Genomic DNA, 16,995 nt, shown 5'->3' on the forward strand with positions numbered 1-16,995 from the left:
GTCTTTTGTATCTTGAGTTTCTAAACAGAATATTTTAGTCACGAAGTTGAACTTTATTATGTGTGCTTTTATTTTGAAGACAAATAAATGACACCGGAAGTGAGTGTCTTAACGAGGAAGTGGTTTAAACTTCGGTTTGTTTTGAAACTTTGCGTGTTTTAATCAGGTGTAATCGGTGTTATTAAATTATTTTTTAACTTAGCTGTGAAGTGTTTGCCTTAGCTGTTTGTTTTCGTGTTTTAACATCAGTTTGGGTTTATTTCCGGTGAAGGGACCTGAGTTGTCCGGGTTAAACTAAGCTGTTCGTGGAGACTTTGTTCCGATGGCTGCGGACTGGATCGGACTGAGTTATGCTGTTCTGGTGTCAGCTGGAGGAGTGCTGGGTTTTGTGAAAGCAGGTAGGAGACACCTGAGGACAGTTTCATCAGTTCCATCAGTCTAAATGCAGTAAACGAAGATTTCAGACACATTTTGAACATTTTTTAGCACAGAGGAGACAAAAATGCACAAATTTCCCCCAAACATTAACTCCAATAGACCAGAATCCAGTTATCAATATGCTCACACACAGTTACCCAAGACTGTGCAGCGTGTCTTAAATGCAAAATGTGGAAAAACTTCACCAACTGGGTAGAAGATCTCGGTTCGTGTTCCTGTCAGATAAACGTCTCTGTAAACGTCCTCCAGGCAGCCTCACCTCTCTGGTCGCCGGTCTGCTCTTCGGCCTGCTGGCTGCCGTCGGCTCTTATCAGACGTCTCAGAACCCCAGGAATGTGTGGCTTTCACTGGGTGAGCAGGTTTGGTTTGTTCAACGTTCACCGTAAACTTTCAGAAACTGACGGTTTGTCTTTGAACGCAGCGACAGCAGGAACTCTGGCCGCCGTGATGGGATTCAGGTTCCTGAACTCCTGGAAGTTCATGCCGGCCGGTTTGATGACTTTAGCGAGGTGAGGTGCAGAGTTTTGCTCGTTTTTCCGTTTCCTACTGTAGACAAATGTGTTAAAAATGATAAATATGAACTGATATTAATGTTGTAATCTGTTTTCAGTGCACTGATGCTGGTGAAGATCATCACTGGGATGTTAAAGACGCGACCACACAAAACCTGAATGTATTCAAATCAACATTTTCAACATTAAACATTCCTGATTTCCTTTTATAGTCTTGTGCAATTAAAAAACACATTAAAAATGAAATGTTATAGTAAAAAGTACTTGGACAACAAATCTACCAAATAGATGCCTTCTGAGGGACATTTTTTTAAACATTTAACTTTAATTTGAAAATATAAAGAGGAATGAATTTTTAAAAAAATAAGGAAATAAATGTGTAAATATAAAGAGAAATAAAAGAATAAATAAAAATAAATCTGTTAAAACTTTTAAAAGATTTATTTTTTATTAATTCTTTTATTTATTTCTCTTTATATTTACACATTTATTTCCTTACTTTTAACTTAAAAGTAAGGAAATAAATGTGTCAATATAAAGAGGAATAATTTAAAAAACTGTTAAAAATAAGGAAATGTGTAAAAATAAAGAGAAATAGATAAAGGAATCAATAAAAAAATAACCCGTTAAAAGGAAATAAATGTGTAAATATAAAGAGAAATAAATAAAAGAATAAATAAAAAATAAATCTGTTAAAAATAAGGAAATAAATGTAAATATAAAAATGAATATTTTTTTTAAAAAACTGTTACAAAAATAAGGAAATGTGTAAAAATAATGAGAAAGATAAAGGAATCAAAAAATAAATCTGTTAAAAGGAAATAAATGTGTAAATATAAAGAGAAATAAATAAAAGAATAAATAAAAAAAATCTGTTAAAAGTAAGGAAATAAATGTGTAAATATAAAATGAATAATTAAAAAAAATTTCTTTATTTTTCACAGATTTTATTTATTTATTCCTCTTTATACTTATACATTTATTTCCTGATTTTTTTTTAACAGATTTATCACTTATCATGGCACTCCTTTTGCACCTTTTTTTGCTGCTGTGAAGAAATAAATCACTCGCTTAATTATAAAAATAACTACTTTATTTCATTATTAACAAACAGGCACTAGAAGTTCTGACCCGCCTGTAGAGCACAAAACAATATTCTGTAGGTGGATCCTGCTACCGATGACCTCCGTATTTGGCCGTCCAGTCGACCCGTCCGTGGACCGGCTGCAGGTTGGAGCTCCTGCAGAAGGAGGCTTTGGAGGCAGGAACCTGAGGATTCACAGACCTGCTCCTCCGTCCTCCTTCGTTCTCTGAGAGGAACGTAGAAGACAAGAAGTTTATATGAAGCTTTTCTACTCCGTGGTGGCTTGTTTTGTTGTTTTGTTGTTTTCTTCACCTTCATTTGAGGGATTTGAGGGCTTGTTGAAGGAGGTTTTGCTTTTGGATGGTTTGGTTTTAGCTCCTGTTCTCAGATCAGCAGCAGACGACAGATCGACTAGAAAAGTTAGAAAAAGAAGGATAGTTAAAATGAAATCCTCTCACTTTTTTCTGGACTGCTTTCTGACTCCAGGGGGCGCTGAAGGAACGCAACAAACCAGAAACAGTTCTGCTAATCAACCAAAACACCTGAGAAAGTCAAAGAAGAGAACTCAAGTTGAGACCTGAACAAACCATTTTTAAACCCAAAAACTTATTTTATAGCGCTCTTTCTAGACCAAAATGTTTTCCAGTAGAACAAGTTCAGATGTTAAGGTGAAGACTTTATTCTGTTATTTACCTGAGTAATCAGAGACCCCATGTTATTGATTATCCACTTTTACTTGACTAAACGTATGTTGTACGTCCCTTACTGAACCTTTACTCTATAATACAGTCTGTGTGGTGGTTTACCAGCAGGGGGCGCTATGGGTGCCAGGGTAATCCTCTGTCTTCCTGCTCCAGGTTCAGTCTTCTGGAAAGGTGGAAACGGAGTCTTGATGTTGGAGGAGTCTGAAAATGAGGAGAAAACCCGCCACAGATTAAAAAACTGCTGCTTAAAAAGAGAGAAACCTGAACACTGATTCCACCTCAAATCATCACAGCTTGGAATTCAAATCAAAAAATATAAATGTTTAACCCTCGTGTCGTCCTGAGGCTCAGACTGACCCGTTTTAAAGTTTGAAAATGTGGGAAAAAAATATATATATATTTTCACAGTGAAACTTCTGATGTCCACATTTTCAACATTTTGGGAAATATTTTAACATTTTTTGGTGGAAAAAAGGAAATGTTAAAAATGTTTCTTGAAAAATATAAGTTTTACTGATATATGTGTTATCATTTTAGGTATTTTTAGGATTTTTTGGAAGATTTTTCTCATCTTTTGAAAATAATTACAAGAATTTTCTCACCAAATTTGGGGGATTTTTTAAAAAAAATCTAACTTTTAGGGAATTACTGGAATTTTCTTCCTGAATGTTTTGCAAATTTTCAGAAATTTGGGGATTTTTTTGCTGAATTTTTGGATTTTTTCAGACAAGGAAGCAATATTTTTTTGATGTCCGTAAATGAGGACAAAAGGAGGGTTAAAGTGAAATGTCAGGTTTATGTGTCGGATACATTTCAATATATTTTGTTAAAGATTACCCAACTTTTAGCATTTTTTTCTCGCATTGAAAAGTGAATCTACAAAAACTCTGCAACGATGAGAGATAAAGGTCTGAAGCTTTCATAGTTTTTCCTCATCATGCCATTTATTTAGAATATTTATTATCAGTCAAAATAGATCAAATATTCTGTGATTATTTGTAAACTGACATATGAATCTGGCTTTTATTTTTCAGTCGATCATTTTTAAACCTTATCTGTGAAATCATTCGACACGTCGAGCTAAGGTTCTAGATGGAATGATTGCTACGACTACTTTCACTAGAATTTCAGCTAAATCAGCTGAAACACTTTACCTTTGGAAAAATCCACATCGTCCGCTGTCTTTTCTTTCAGCGGCTGCTTCTCCGTTAGTTTGGGAAGACTGACATCTAGAACCACGACACGAGAGAGAAAACCAGGAAGAGGAGAGAAAGAATACAACTAAGAAGGAGAGAAGTGAAAGTCGGGGATGGACGATCAATTTAATTTAGCATTTGCAGCTTTTTACTAAGTGATGTGTGACGAGAAAAAGAGAACTAATTGCTTTGACTGCAGAACTACGTCCAGTAGGATAGGATGTAGATATTTTGTCAGAGACAAATGTTATCATTGGAGATACTGGAAGAACTTTCTTACTTTGCATTATCTGAACGCTTCTCATCACAACACACAGTTTGTCAGTAAAACCTGAATCTAATAATTACATGAGTTTTACTGAGCTCCAACCATCAGGTAGAGTTGGTTTCATAAGAGAGAGTTTAGCCTCCAAGAAGCACAAAACATCTAATGACAACACAGTTTGGATGGATTAGCCAGAGAAATGTAAGAGAAGATACATTTTATTGATCCAACACCAGATTAATTCAGTCAGTGTCTCGTGGAAACAGTTTCTTCTTTAAAAACTTAGAAGTTCTAACATTAATCCTGGATCTTTCTCACCTTTACCCAGAGGAAACTCCAGCCCCGGTGCTCTGCTGTTGCCCCACGTCTTTTTGCCCTGGCTTCCTGCTGCCGAGTTGCTTTTTGGATTTACGCCTGAAAAAGACAAACAGTTCAGGATGAATTTCGTCTACCAGAACCCACACACCATAGAGCGGTTATTTAACTCAGTCTGACATGCTGGTGACAGTAATCCTGTTTATTCTAATCATACTTTGAACCCAGTTTGGGAACTGATTGATTAATCCTAAAGGAGGTCAATGATAAATATAAAGTTAATAATAAAGGTCTAAAAAAACAGCATCAACATTAAAGATGTCGGATATTGTCTTTTATGTCGATAACCGATATGCCGATATTGTCCAACTCCCAATTTCTGATTCCGATATCAGCCGATATCTGTGGTCTGTTTAACTAATTTTAGGTAACATCACATATCTCCTGTGGTGGAATTAACACATCATGCCTCATTTTTATTGTGATGCTCCATCGGATGCATTCTCAGATCCAACAAGCCTTTCAGATGGAAACATTGAGAAAATAAGAAAACTACTTCAACTGAAGTTATGGAAAAAATGACGTATTTATGGCACTTTTTATTTTAATTGTCTCAAACCAGCGTTCACACTCTCCCTCCCTCCATGAGTCGATCACATAAATCCGGGCATTATTTAATCGGTTTTCATGATAGACAAAAAAAACGATAACAATATTGACCGATATTACATGTTTATGCCGATATCAGGCTATCGTCCCACTGATATTATCAGGGATCCCTAAACATTTCCGTTTTTAAAAAAAAAAACCCTGTACTTTCTAGTTTTATTGTTTTGTGTTTAGTTTTTGCTTTCATGCAGGAGAAGCTGGATTTAGAGGGACAGGCATCATATTTGTCCTCACCGGGTACGTATCTGGACTGGCGGAGGTAATGCTGCTTGGCGGACATCATGGTGGAGTCGGTTCTGCTCAGACCAGCGTTGCTCGTTAGCTTTGCTCCTGCGTTGGTCTTTGACTCTGAAAGTCTACAAAAAAACTTATTTCATTTGTTCAGAACTGTAATGGAGACACTTTTTACTTGGCAATGAAGTTCTCTCACCGATCCAGAGCCCTGTTCTTCAGAGACATTATCGTGGGTTTCTTAGAGATGGAAACTCCGGCGTCCGTGTCGTCACCGTCGTCCCAGCTGTCCACCGACTTGAAGGACGTCTGTCCCCATCGTCTCCGTCCAGTCCGAGCCACAGATACGCTGTTCTCTGTTCCAGAGGCGACTCCTCGCTGGCAAAGAAAGAGCGTCTCTGTCATTCTCGTGCCCGGTACAAATGAACAAATAATAACCCAACATTAGGAGATTGTTGTCTTGCTGAAGTGGAGGCTAAGTCCCAAATCATTTGCCAGAATCTAAGACCTGACCATGTTAAAGTGTAAAAGATCTTCCAAAAAAGTCAGCATTCAAGGGCAGCAAGATCTATTGTCGACAAAAATCCAGGAATAGTTCTTAGTCGTGATTATCACCCTAAGAAAAGGCAGAGATGCTGAGCTGTTCTTCGTCTTTTAAACCATGAGAGTTGGTAATTTTTCCACGCCTGTGTTCTCCACAGACACATCCCACACCATCAAACACCAGTCATTACAAGAATATTCCTCATTATGTATTTTATACGTTTTAACTCTGGTCTTCAGTCTAGTAGCATTTGCCATAATTACCTCCGCCAGGAGGTCATGTAATCATCGGAGTTCGTTTGTCTGTCTGTCTGTCTGTCTGTCTGTTAACAGCATAACTCAAAAACTTATGGATGAATTTTCACCAAATTTTTACAGAATGCCCGGTGGCCATCTCTTAATTGTACAGAGTCCTTCAAAAAAATCCTGGATCCAGACGGTGATCCGGATCACCTCCAAAATCTAATCGATTGTTACTTTTGCTCTTCCGGGCATTCTGGAAAAATTTGGTGAAAATCCGTCCATGACTTTTTGAGTTATGCTGTTAACAGACAAACAGACAGACAGACAGATGGCCTGGCAGAGGTCTGCGCTCTCCGAGTGCTTTTCCAGTTATATCATCTTTTAGTTTTAGCACAGCAAAGCTATGAAAAAGTCAAAATGTCTCAAACCTAAAATGAGCGACATTATCCCAAAGGGTGGAGAAAAAATGAGGTTTCCATGCTTTACCTGACCGACAGTCTTAAAGCTCCCTGGCTGCCTGTTCCTCACCAGGCTCAGAGGTTCTTGTTGGCCTTCTATCAGGGCGCTGGAACACATTGGCTGGTGAACGTTGGGCTCCATGTTCTCCTGAGGAAGGAGGATCTGCTGCAGAGGCTGATGGAGCGACTGGCTGCGGGTCTGTGGTTCTGGTCGGGGTTTGTTGACTTCACAGGAGTCCAGATCATTCTTACAAAGAGACAGCGGCTTCAGTTCTGGAGCTGCTTCAGACGCCTTTTCCTGGTTCCTGTGCTGCTCCGAGTGCTTCAGAGGACCACCGAGGGACTGGCCAACGTGGAAGTATGGATACCTGAGAGCCTGGAAACACGGTCAGAGCAAAACCAGGAAAAGATCAGCAAGGTTAGTGCAGGAAATAAGCGGCACAGAACAATAAATGAAGTACAAGAAGAGCATACAGAAAAACATGACAATTATTTTAACCCTCCTGTTGTCTTCATTTACAGGCACCAAAAGCATTGTTTCCTTGTCTGAAAAAAATCTAAATATTCAGCAAAAAAAATCCTCCAAATTTCTGAAAATTTGCAAAACCTTCAGGAAGAAAGCTCCAATAATTCTTCAAAAAATTCCCTTAAAAGTTTGATTTTTAAAAAATTCCCCTAAATTTGGCAAGAAAATTTGTGTAAATATTTTCCAAAAAATGAGTAAAAATCTTCCAAAAAATGAGTAAAAATATCTAAAGTGATTCCATATATATCAGTAAAACTTCTAATTATTTTCTTTAACATCATTCACATTAAAATCAACCAAAATCCAGTGAATTTCGCTGGATTTTGGTTGATTTTTATGTGAATATTCTTAAGAAACATTTTTAACATTTCTTTTTGCCAAAAAAAAGTTCAAAGATTTATCAAAAATGTTGAAAATGTGGATATCAGAAGTTTCACTGTGAATTTTTATATTTTTTTCCACATTTTTAAACTTTAAAACGGATCAATTTGACCTGCCGGACAACACAAGGTTTAATAAAACATAGAAATTAAGAACTGAAAATAACAGAAACAACAGAATGTGTTGTTTTTGTCCACATTTGTCTCAGAAACCTTGAACTGTTCATGGACTGCCTCAGAACATCCACATGTCAGGTTTGGTTTTACGTTAACAGCCACGGTAAGCTGATTGATTCCCACTCGGACCACTGCTGCTAAGAATAGATGCAGAGGTACTTAAAGGCACTCGGGATGAAAGCATTCGCCTCAAGGACTCGTGTTTGGAAACACCTCAGCGTTAGCCAGTCTGTCTGCTAGTTCTAATCTGTATGAAAAGCCAGCGGGTTTTAAACGTACCTGAGCAGCACTCGGTCTTTTCTCGGGGTCCCACTGCAGCATGTCTTTCATCAGAGCGATGGCCTCGTTGCTGGCGTTGGGAATCAGCGACCTGAGGCTGGTGGGGGAATACTTTGGGAAGCGGAAGTTCATGGAGGTGGCCAGGTTGTAGCCCTCAGGCCAGTCAGGCTGATGGTAGTAAGAATAACTTTATTTGTATAGCACCTTTAAGAAGAACAATAATCAATAAAAGTGGATTTAAGAAGTCGTTTAGAAGAAGTTAGTGATTGGGGGAACGGTATCTCCTCAGACAGGTCATTCCAAAGTTGAGTGGTCCTGATGGGGAAGACCTGGAACTATCAGGAGGGACCACCAAGGATCTAAGGCTGCTGTAGGGACGTACAGGTTTACATGTCTAAAGTATAGCCAGGGGAAAGGGTTGTCGAGCTGTAAAAGTGATCAGTAGAACCTTGAAATCAATTCTAAAATGGAGAGGGAGCCGATGAAGAGCAGCCAGAACAGGGGAGATGTGATGTCGTCTGTTAAAACCAGGAAGAAGCCTCAGACTGATATTTTACTTTGGAGAACGTCTCAAGAAGAACATAATGAACTGAGTTTAGTTACAGCAGAACCACGACATGACGACGCATTGTGACGGCTCCTCACCTTCTTCAGCGTTCCCAGCACCTGGCAGATCTTGAAGATCTCGTCCACTTCGCTGTTTCCTGGGAACAGCGGTCTGAGGGTGTACAGCTCCGCCATGATGCAGCCGACGGCCCAGATGTCAATGGGAGAGCTGTAGGAGCTGGACTTGAGCAGAACCTCTGGGGCTCGGTACCTGACAGAAGAACGTAAAGAGAACGTCGGCAAGTAGTGGTTTAACTTTACTGTTGGGCAAATCCCCCTTGGCTCGATAATTGTTTATATGCTGCAGTTTGTTGAAGAAATTCCATCCATCCATCCATCCATCCATCCATCCATCCATCCATCCATCCATCCATCCATCCATCCATCCATCCATCCATCCATCCATCCATCCATGCCTCTCCTCAAATCCAGAAAATCTATCTATCTATCTATCTATCTATGGAATTGGTTTGTCATTTATTTGAGCTATTAGACATTTTTGCTCATAAAATTGTCAGAAAAATAACAGGAAAATGCATTGAGTGAACACAGACTCATTGCCTTTGCTGTGACCTAAACCTTCCCTAAAGGCCCCTTCTTGATCCAGGAAACCCCAAAATAATCCTAACACTGATTATCCTCTGTCTAGTCGCTGTGACTTCCTTCCCACCTCCTAACCAGATTTACTTTTTTCTTGCCAAGTGACAGTTTAATCCAGGAGTCTTTATAAAGCTTGTGTGAAGTGATTTTATCGCAGACTATTTGTTGTTTTCGTATCTACAGTAATTATTCACTCATGTGTAAGATCAGTCTCACCATCTCGTAGATACGTAATCCGTATAGGGTGGCTGTGAACGGATTTCTCTTGCCAGTCCAAAATCTGCGATCTTCACCAGCTCGGGGCCCATGCAGAGCAAGTTCTCTGGTTTCATATCACGATGGAAGTACCCTAAAAAACAAGAACGTATGAGTAGACCCATACATTAGGATTATCTTCTAAAACAAAACAGTTGTCATCTCATAACTTCTACAACTATCACTACCACGACTACCAAGGCATGACTCTATTGACGCCAATCAAAGCTTCTAGACTGAAACAAATCTGCAGCTAGAAGGAATTTTTGACCTGACAGCCTGAAAAGTAGACAGAAAGCAAAAGGGAAAGACAGACGGAGTCTCTTACCGTGCTTATGCACAAAAGCTAAACCAGATAAGACTTGGAACAGAATGTTCCTTATCTCATTTTCAGAAAACATCTTTTCTTCCCTGGCAGCAGCAAAGTGGTAGAAGACAAAAGAAAGAAAGAAAAGGGATAAAGAAATATCACGATGCAGAAAATTACATGTTTTTGAGGTGGGAAACACCTCATTTGTTCTACATCTGGAGTGATGTGAATACAGTCATTGAAAAAATGATTAGTCCACTCTTGTTTTCTTCACTTTCTTCATTTTAATGTCCGGTAAAGTTGCATTTGTTTGGACATTTCTAATGATAACAACAAAAATAGCTCATAAGAGTTTAATTTCAGAGCTGATATCAGACATTTTCCATGATTTTCTTGATAAAAACCAAAATCCCTTCAGTTCTTCCATCAGTATCTATGGCATTGTTCTGCCAAAAACAGCTTTTATGATTCCATGTTTTCTTTTCTGTCTGTTTTAGTCCCATGATCCACACAGGAGTTAGTACTGATTTATAACCATTGTTTCTGATGTCTCTTCATGCTCTCCACCAGCTTCTGATCACAGCAGTTCATTCCTGTTGCACTAATTCTAACTAGCTTGCTTTGTTTTTGGGCTTGTGGTTCTCCATTTAGCGTATGATAACTTTCCACAGGTTTTCAGTTGGGTTTAGATCTGGTGATTGAGCAGCCAAGGTATGGTTCCAGTGTTCTGGTTCTCCATCCAGGCTTTAATTGACCTTGTCTTGTTGGAAAATCCAGTCATTGGAGGCAGGAAAGAGTTTTCCAGCTGATGGAAGAAGACTGTTTTCCAGAGTAGCCCCAAACATGACCTGGTTCATTGTCCGTGTTCCACTCAGACTGAAACTACCCCAGATGGTCACTGATCCACCCCCATGTTTTACTGTAGGGGCAGACAGTCTGGTTTGGAGCTTCTCCAGGCTTCCTCCTAACCAGTAAGTTGGATGGAGTGGACATCAACTGAAAACTGGATTCATCCCAGAAGAGAACCTTAGCCCAATCATCAAAAGTCCAATCCTTGTGATCCCAGCAAAGAGTAACCGGGTTTTCCTCTGCCTTTCCTTGATGAAGGACTTCTTCCTGCCCTGTGTGACTTCAGACCAGCTTCAACAAGTCGCTTTCCAACTGTCCAAAGTCCCATTTCTGGACTTTGCCCACTCATTATTAATGTCCCTGGAGGTCTGAGGACGATTCCTGACAGGAACAGATGAGTGACGGTCATCTGGTGGTAGAAAGACGTTTCCTGACCAGTCAGCAGTTTGGTAGAACCATGCTGGGTTTGTTTTTTCTTGGTGTAATGAACGGCTGTCTTGCAGATCTTCAGTTTTTTCTCTACCCGTCTCTCACTCATGATGGCTGCCTTTGTGGCTTCTCATAATCCTTTAGTTTTAGGCGTTATGTGAGAACTGATGACTTCTGAGTTGTTCTACGGCTTGAATGTCAGCAGGAAACCACTCTAGACCTTTACATGTGCTGCTGATGACAGGAAATGGTCTCTTATGTACCCTGGAATACAATGAAGCTGAAGCATGTCAGATAGAACATAAAGTATGATGGAATCAGCTGCATTTAAAGTCCTGTTCATTGTATCTGCAGGTAATGAACCTTTAGTGGCATCAGGAATTAAAATGAACAAGAAACTGAAGAAAACAAGGATGGTCTAATCGTTTTTTTCCATGACTCCATGTAAATAACATGTAGACACACACACCAAACTACACTCTAGTACAGCACACTGCACTTTAGCTTCAGATCTCTACCTCATTATTTCTGACGTTGACTTTTTCTGTTTGTCTTTTGTTTTTCTAAAGATTTCTCTTTTTAAAACATCTTATTGTTCTTGCACACACTGTATGAGCATGTGACATAAAAACTCTTGAATCTTGAATGACACAAACACCCACAAATACTATAGAGTTTATTTATTTTTTCATTCTCAGAAGCAAAACTTTGCACCTCCTCTTCTCACCGGATCACAGAAGTGAGTCATTTTTGGAAAAAAAAAAAAAAAAAAAGAATCCTGTAATGTGGTATCAGCTATCCACCAAGCATATTTCTGTTTTTAAGGTTTAAAGTTTTCATTTACTGAAATATTATACATTCTATAAACCCAAATAGAGATCTAAAAGACAGAAAGGACAGAATCTATCTGCACTGAAGTCACCTCGCATGTTCATGAATAAGGGAAAGTCTCTGAAATGTTTCTGACTCAGGGAACAACTTGTTTCTGTAAAAATGAAGACCGACACACGATGACTCAAGCCAACCCGAATAATTCTCACATTCCCAGTGGTGAGAAAAAAATAAATATACGACAGAATTAGACCAGAGAAATGACTAAATGGCTGACACAATGTGATTCTGCTTTCACGTGAATTCAGTCTTCTTACCGTTCGTTCATGAGCTGATACAGGTTTTCTTTCATGTACTCAAAGACGAAGTACAGGTAGTCGTTTTCTCTGACCACCTCCTTCAGTTTCACCACGTTAGCGTGATTCAGCTTCTTCAGGGACTGAGGAAACACAGACCATATACTCATCAGGAATCAGCTCATTATGTAGGTGAAGAACCCCAAACGCCCAAACACGGCGTCTAAATGATTGTTTTCATGCAGCTCCTGGAGGCTCATGTACCAGAAGAGTTTGAGCTTCCACAATAATTTCTACATCACCTCTTGCCAGCTATTTTTAACACTAAGGAGCAGGCAGTGGATCAAAGCTGTGATACAATAAAGGAACAGATTTAAATGTGGTAAGAGAGCAGTTTGCAGCTGACGTCTTCCTCGCTTATTGTCAAACAAAGCTGAATAAAAACAAGGACTGATACATTTTTGTAGCTTATTTAAACATGAACATAACCTCATTTTTAAACATAAAAACAGCATTGACTGGACTTTTACGTGTCAACTTTGCCACAAAAATAAACTATTATTTGCAATTACTGCTACTAAACAAAACTCAAGGAGCTCTACTGTAGAATAAATAAAGAAAATAAATTAGAATTTTAAAAAAGCATTTATTTTCACCTGAGCTGCTGCATCAACTATAACTACGGATTATCGGCCCGATATCGGCATAAAAATGTAATATCGGTCGATATTGTTATCAGTTTTTTTGCCCATCGTGAAAACCGATAAAATAATGTCTGGATTTACCGGCATTTACCGACTCATAGAGGGAGGGAGAGTGTGAACTGTTGTTTGAGACAATTTAAACAAAAAATGCATAAATATGGCAATTTTTCAGTAACTTCAGCTTAAATATTTTCTTTTGTTGCTCAGACAATGTTTCCATCTGAAAGCCTTGTTGTATCTGAGAATACATCCAATGGAGCATCACAATAAAATGAGGCATGATGTGTTAATTCCACCACAGGAGATATGTGATGGTACTGAGAATTAGCTAAACAGCCCACAGATATCGGTATCGGTTGATATCGGAATCGGAAATTGAGGGTTGGACAATATCGGCCAATATCAGACATCCCTACTTTGATTAGTTAAAACTTAAACATGAACATAACCTCATTTCTAAACATAAAAACAGCATTGACTGGACTTTCACTTGTCAACTTCACCACCAAAATAAACTTTTATTTGCTCTTCATGCAACTAAACAAAACTCAAGCAGCTCTACTGTAAAAATATGTAAATAAATAATAACGATGATTTAAAAAAAAAAAGCTTTTATAGCATTTGCACGGCAAAAAAAGATTGGTTGTTTTCAAAAATGAAAGCAATGCTGAATTTTGTACTTTTATTTTGACCTGAGCTGCTGCATCAACTTATAAGATTCTTACCTTCACCTCTCTCAGATTTAGGCACTCGTCCCAGGAATAAAACTTCCTCTTCATCCTAAGGGGAATAAAATACACATTCAAGACGAGACTTTTTTTCTGTTAATGCTGACATTTTGACTTATTCCATGGCTAATACCTACAGCTACATATAAAATAATTCAACCCTCTGACATTTTTGACATTCTGGCCAAATAAGAAACTTTCCAGCTGCAGGCGACTAAATCACATCAGAGGTGAACACTTAGTTTATTGAAATATAAAACCAAAGAAAAAATTAAGATTTAATTCAGAATACATCCAAAATTTAAACTTTTTTTTTTTTTTTTTACAAAAAGCAGGTAGAAATAAGGAAGGAAGGAAATAATGAAGAAAGGAAGGAAGGAAGGAAATAATGAAGGAAGGAAGGAAGGATGGAAGGAAATATGGAAGGAAGGAAGGAAGGTAATAATGAAGAAAGGAAGGAAGGAAGGAAGGAAGGAAGGAAGGAAATAATGAATAATGAAGGAAGGATGGAAGGAAGATAATAAGGAAGGAAGGATGGAAGGAAGGAAATAATGAAGGAAGGATGGAAGGAAGGAAATAATGAAGGAAGGATGGAAGGAAGGAAATAATGAAGGAAGGATGGAAGGAAGGAAATAAGGAAGGAAGGAAATAATGAAGAAAGGAAGGAAGGAAGGAAATATGGAAGGAAGGAAGGAAATAAGGAAGAAAGGAAGGAAATAAGGAAGGAAGGAAGGAAGGAAGGAAGGAAATAATGAAGAAAGGAAGGAAGGAAATAAGGAAGGATGGAAGGAAATAAGGAAGGAAGGAAATAATGAAGGAAGGAAATCAGGAAGGAAGGATGGAAGGAAGGAAATAATGAAGAAAGGAAGGAAGGAAGGAAAAAGGAAGGAAGGAAATAATGAAGAAAGGAAGGAAGGAAGGAAATAAGGAAGGAAGGAAATAATGAAGAATGGAAGGAAGGAAGGAAATAATGAAGGAAGGAAGGAAGGAAGGATGGAAGGAAATATGGAAGGAAGGAAGGAAGGAAATAATGAATAATGAAGGAAGGATGGAAGGAAGGAAATAATGAAGGGAGGATGGAAGGAAGGAAATAAGGAAGGAAGGAAGGAAATAATGAAGAAAGGAAGGAAGGAAGGAAATATGGAAGGAAGGAAGGAAATATGGAAGGAAGGAAGGAAATAATGAAGAAAGGAAGGAAATAAGGAAGGAAGGAAGGAAGGATGGAAGGAAGGAAATAATGAAGAAAGGAAGGAAGGAAATAAGGAAGGATGGAAGGAAATAAGGAAGGAAGGAAATAATGAAGGAAGGAAATCAGGAAGGAAGGATGGAAGGAAGGAAATAATGAAGAAAGGAAGGAAGGAAGGAAATAATGAAGAATGGAAGGAAATAATGAAGGAAGGAAGGAAGGAAGGAAATAAGGAAGGATGGAAGGAAATAAGGAAGGAAGGAAATAATGAAGGAAGGAAGGAAGGAAATCAGGAAGGAAGGATGGAAGGAAGGAAATAATGAAGAAAGGAAGGAAGGAAGGAAGGAAGGAAGGAAATAATGAAGGAAGGAAGGAGGGAAGGATGGAAGGAAGGAAATAAGGAAGGAAGGAAGGAAGGAAGATCATTGCAGATAAAGACTGCTGAAGATTCAATCTCATGGGGGTTGAATCATTCTACAACCTGCTTTTAGTAAAAAAAAAAAAAAAGTTAAAATTTTGGATGTACTCTGAATTAAATCTTGATTTTTTCTATGGTTTATATTTCAATAAACTAACTGTTCACCTCTGATGTGATTTAATGACCTGCAGCTGGAATGTTGCTCATTTTATGTGCAGCTGTTCTAAACGTTTATTTCCTGCAGCACATGATGCAAACAGAGGGAAAAAACATCTCACTTTATCGTGTGTTTTCTTATTCACATGTTAGAGTGCAGCCACCTGTCAGGTTTTAATCAGCTTAGAGTCACAACAACCCAGCGCTGTCCGTTCCTGCATGTTTACCTCTTTTTTTCCATTAATATGTTTATTTGCATGTTTAGCTCTTTTTTCCATTAATATGTTTATTTGCATGTTTACCTCTTTTTTCCATTAATATGTTTATTTGCATGTTTACCTCTTTTTTCATTAATATGTTTATTTACATGTTTACCTCTTTTTTCATTAATATGTTTATTTACATGTTTAGCTCTTTTTTCCATTAATATGTTTATTTACATGTTTACCTCTTTTTTCCCATTAATATGTTTATTTGCATGTTTACCTCTTTTTTTCCATTAATATGTTTATTTACATGTTTACCTCTTTTTTCCCATTAATATGTTTATTTGCATGTTTACCTCTTTTTTCCATTAATGTTTATTTACATGTTTACCTCTTTTTTTCATTAATATGTTTATTTGCATGTTTAGCTCTTTTTTTTCATTAATATGTTTATTTGCATGTTTACCTCTTTTTTTTCATTAATATGTATATTTGCATGTTTACCTCTTTTTTTCATTAATATGTTTATTTGCATGTTTACCTCTTTTTTCCATTAATATGTTTATTTGCATGTTTACCTCTTTTTTCCCATCAATATGTTTATTTGCATGTTTAGCTCTTTTTTCCATTAATATGTTTATTTGCATGTTTACCTCTTTATGGCCACCAGCTCCCCCGTCTCGTTGCTCTTGCCCAGCAGCACGCTTCCATACGTGCCGTCGCCCAGCTGCTTCAGCGTGGTGTACCGGTTCATGGTCCACACCGAGCCCTCCTTCAGCCTCTCCTTCAGCGAGGAGCCTTGAGGGTCTCCCACGCTCCAGCAGTCGGTCATTATGAGCTCAGAGACATCAGAAACCTCTGTCCTGCTGCTATGGAAACATAGAAATAAAGCCTCCTTTAACCTGCTGCTTCCCTCTCTGCAGGCTGGTGATGGAGAGTCGAGGTTTACCTGGAGAGGCGTCTGGATCCCGCCTGTTGCTCTGAGTCTCACCTCTCTGGAGCTAAGCCTTCCTGCTGCAGAGGAAGGACGAGAGCCTGAGAGGAGAAGTGGATTAAAGCCATGTGACTGAAGCAGAGTGCCAGGAAACAGAGAGACCGTCCGTTAGCGTGGTGTTGATTCTATCTGCATCCAAACAGGCATGTTTTACTGCTAAATCTCATCCAGTCCAATTTAATTCAGTCTGTTTAGTAAAAGTGTTTGCACATTTAAGTTAATGTCACTAAACTGGAAGCAGAAGAACCTACTGAACCCCACGAAGAGAGAAAGTACTACTAATTAAGTGCTTATTATAGATTATTTCAATGTGGAAAGCTGATTATTATTACTGAAACACACTCCATCCCAACAAACAGCAGCACAACAACAACAACAACAAACTGTCCTCGTCACTTTAATGTCCT

At 38.4% G+C, this 16,995-nt stretch overlaps 2 protein-coding genes across 5 annotated transcripts; one reads left to right on the forward strand and one right to left on the reverse strand.

Moving 5' to 3' along the window:
* The first annotated feature begins 89 nt into the window (after positions 1-89).
* LOC110964482 (transmembrane protein 14C-like) lies at positions 90-1,154 on the forward strand. 3 transcript variants are annotated; one of them, XM_022213237.2, is made up of 5 exons: positions 90-166; positions 272-398; positions 688-789; positions 860-947; positions 1,049-1,154. In XM_022213237.2, the coding sequence occupies exons 2-5, from the start codon at positions 323-325 to the stop codon at positions 1,107-1,109; spliced, it is 327 nt and encodes a 108-aa protein (XP_022068929.1). In that variant the 5' UTR covers positions 90-166; positions 272-322; the 3' UTR covers positions 1,110-1,154. The 3 variants fall into 3 exon arrangements, with proteins under 3 accessions (XP_022068929.1, XP_051809540.1, XP_051809541.1); XM_051953580.1 differs by having other exon boundaries at positions 111-398; positions 572-789; XM_051953581.1 differs by having other exon boundaries at positions 152-398.
* Positions 1,155-1,976: 822 nt separating this feature from the next.
* LOC110964480 (serine/threonine-protein kinase MAK-like) lies at positions 1,977-16,808 on the reverse strand. Of its 2 annotated transcripts, XM_051953578.1 has the most exons (16): positions 16,544-16,807; positions 16,248-16,463; positions 13,626-13,680; positions 12,218-12,339; positions 9,810-9,892; positions 9,443-9,575; positions 8,666-8,837; positions 8,021-8,188; positions 6,687-7,034; positions 5,614-5,792; positions 5,418-5,539; positions 4,518-4,613; positions 3,893-3,967; positions 2,841-2,939; positions 2,347-2,445; positions 1,977-2,260 (listed from the first exon to the last, which is right to left on the reverse strand). In XM_051953578.1, the coding sequence occupies exons 2-16, from the start codon at positions 16,424-16,426 to the stop codon at positions 2,124-2,126; spliced, it is 2,067 nt and encodes a 688-aa protein (XP_051809538.1). In that variant the 5' UTR covers positions 16,427-16,463; positions 16,544-16,807; the 3' UTR covers positions 1,977-2,123. The 2 variants fall into 2 exon arrangements, with proteins under 2 accessions (XP_051809538.1, XP_051809539.1); XM_051953579.1 differs by having other exon boundaries at positions 16,248-16,808.
* Between the last annotated feature and the right edge of the window lie 187 nt (positions 16,809-16,995).

Source organism: Acanthochromis polyacanthus, chromosome 9 (assembly GCF_021347895.1).
Source record: "Acanthochromis polyacanthus isolate Apoly-LR-REF ecotype Palm Island chromosome 9, KAUST_Apoly_ChrSc, whole genome shotgun sequence".
Classification (NCBI taxonomy): Eukaryota; Metazoa; Chordata; class Actinopteri; family Pomacentridae; genus Acanthochromis; species Acanthochromis polyacanthus.

Excerpts from the sequence above, each read along its gene's own strand:
- LOC110964482 (XM_051953580.1), top strand. The coding sequence starts at position 600 with ATGCAAAATGTGGAAAAACTTCACCAACTGGGTAGAAGATCTCGGTTC. Across the intron at positions 790-859 it reads GAATGTGTGGCTTTCACTGG|CGACAGCAGGAACTCTGGCC; the intron begins GTGAGCAGGTTT and ends CTTTGAACGCAG. Across the intron at positions 948-1,048 it reads GGTTTGATGACTTTAGCGAG|TGCACTGATGCTGGTGAAGA; the intron begins GTGAGGTGCAGA and ends ATCTGTTTTCAG.
- LOC110964480 (XM_051953579.1), bottom strand. The coding sequence starts at position 16,426 with ATGACCGACTGCTGGAGCGTGGGAGACCCTCAAGGCTCCTCGCTGAAG. Across the intron at positions 9,893-12,217 it reads TATCAGCTCATGAACGAACG|GGAAGAAAAGATGTTTTCTG; the intron begins GTAAGAAGACTG and ends TGCTGCTGCCAG. Across the intron at positions 4,614-5,417 it reads CCAGTCCAGATACGTACCCG|GCGTAAATCCAAAAAGCAAC; the intron begins GTGAGGACAAAT and ends TGTCTTTTTCAG.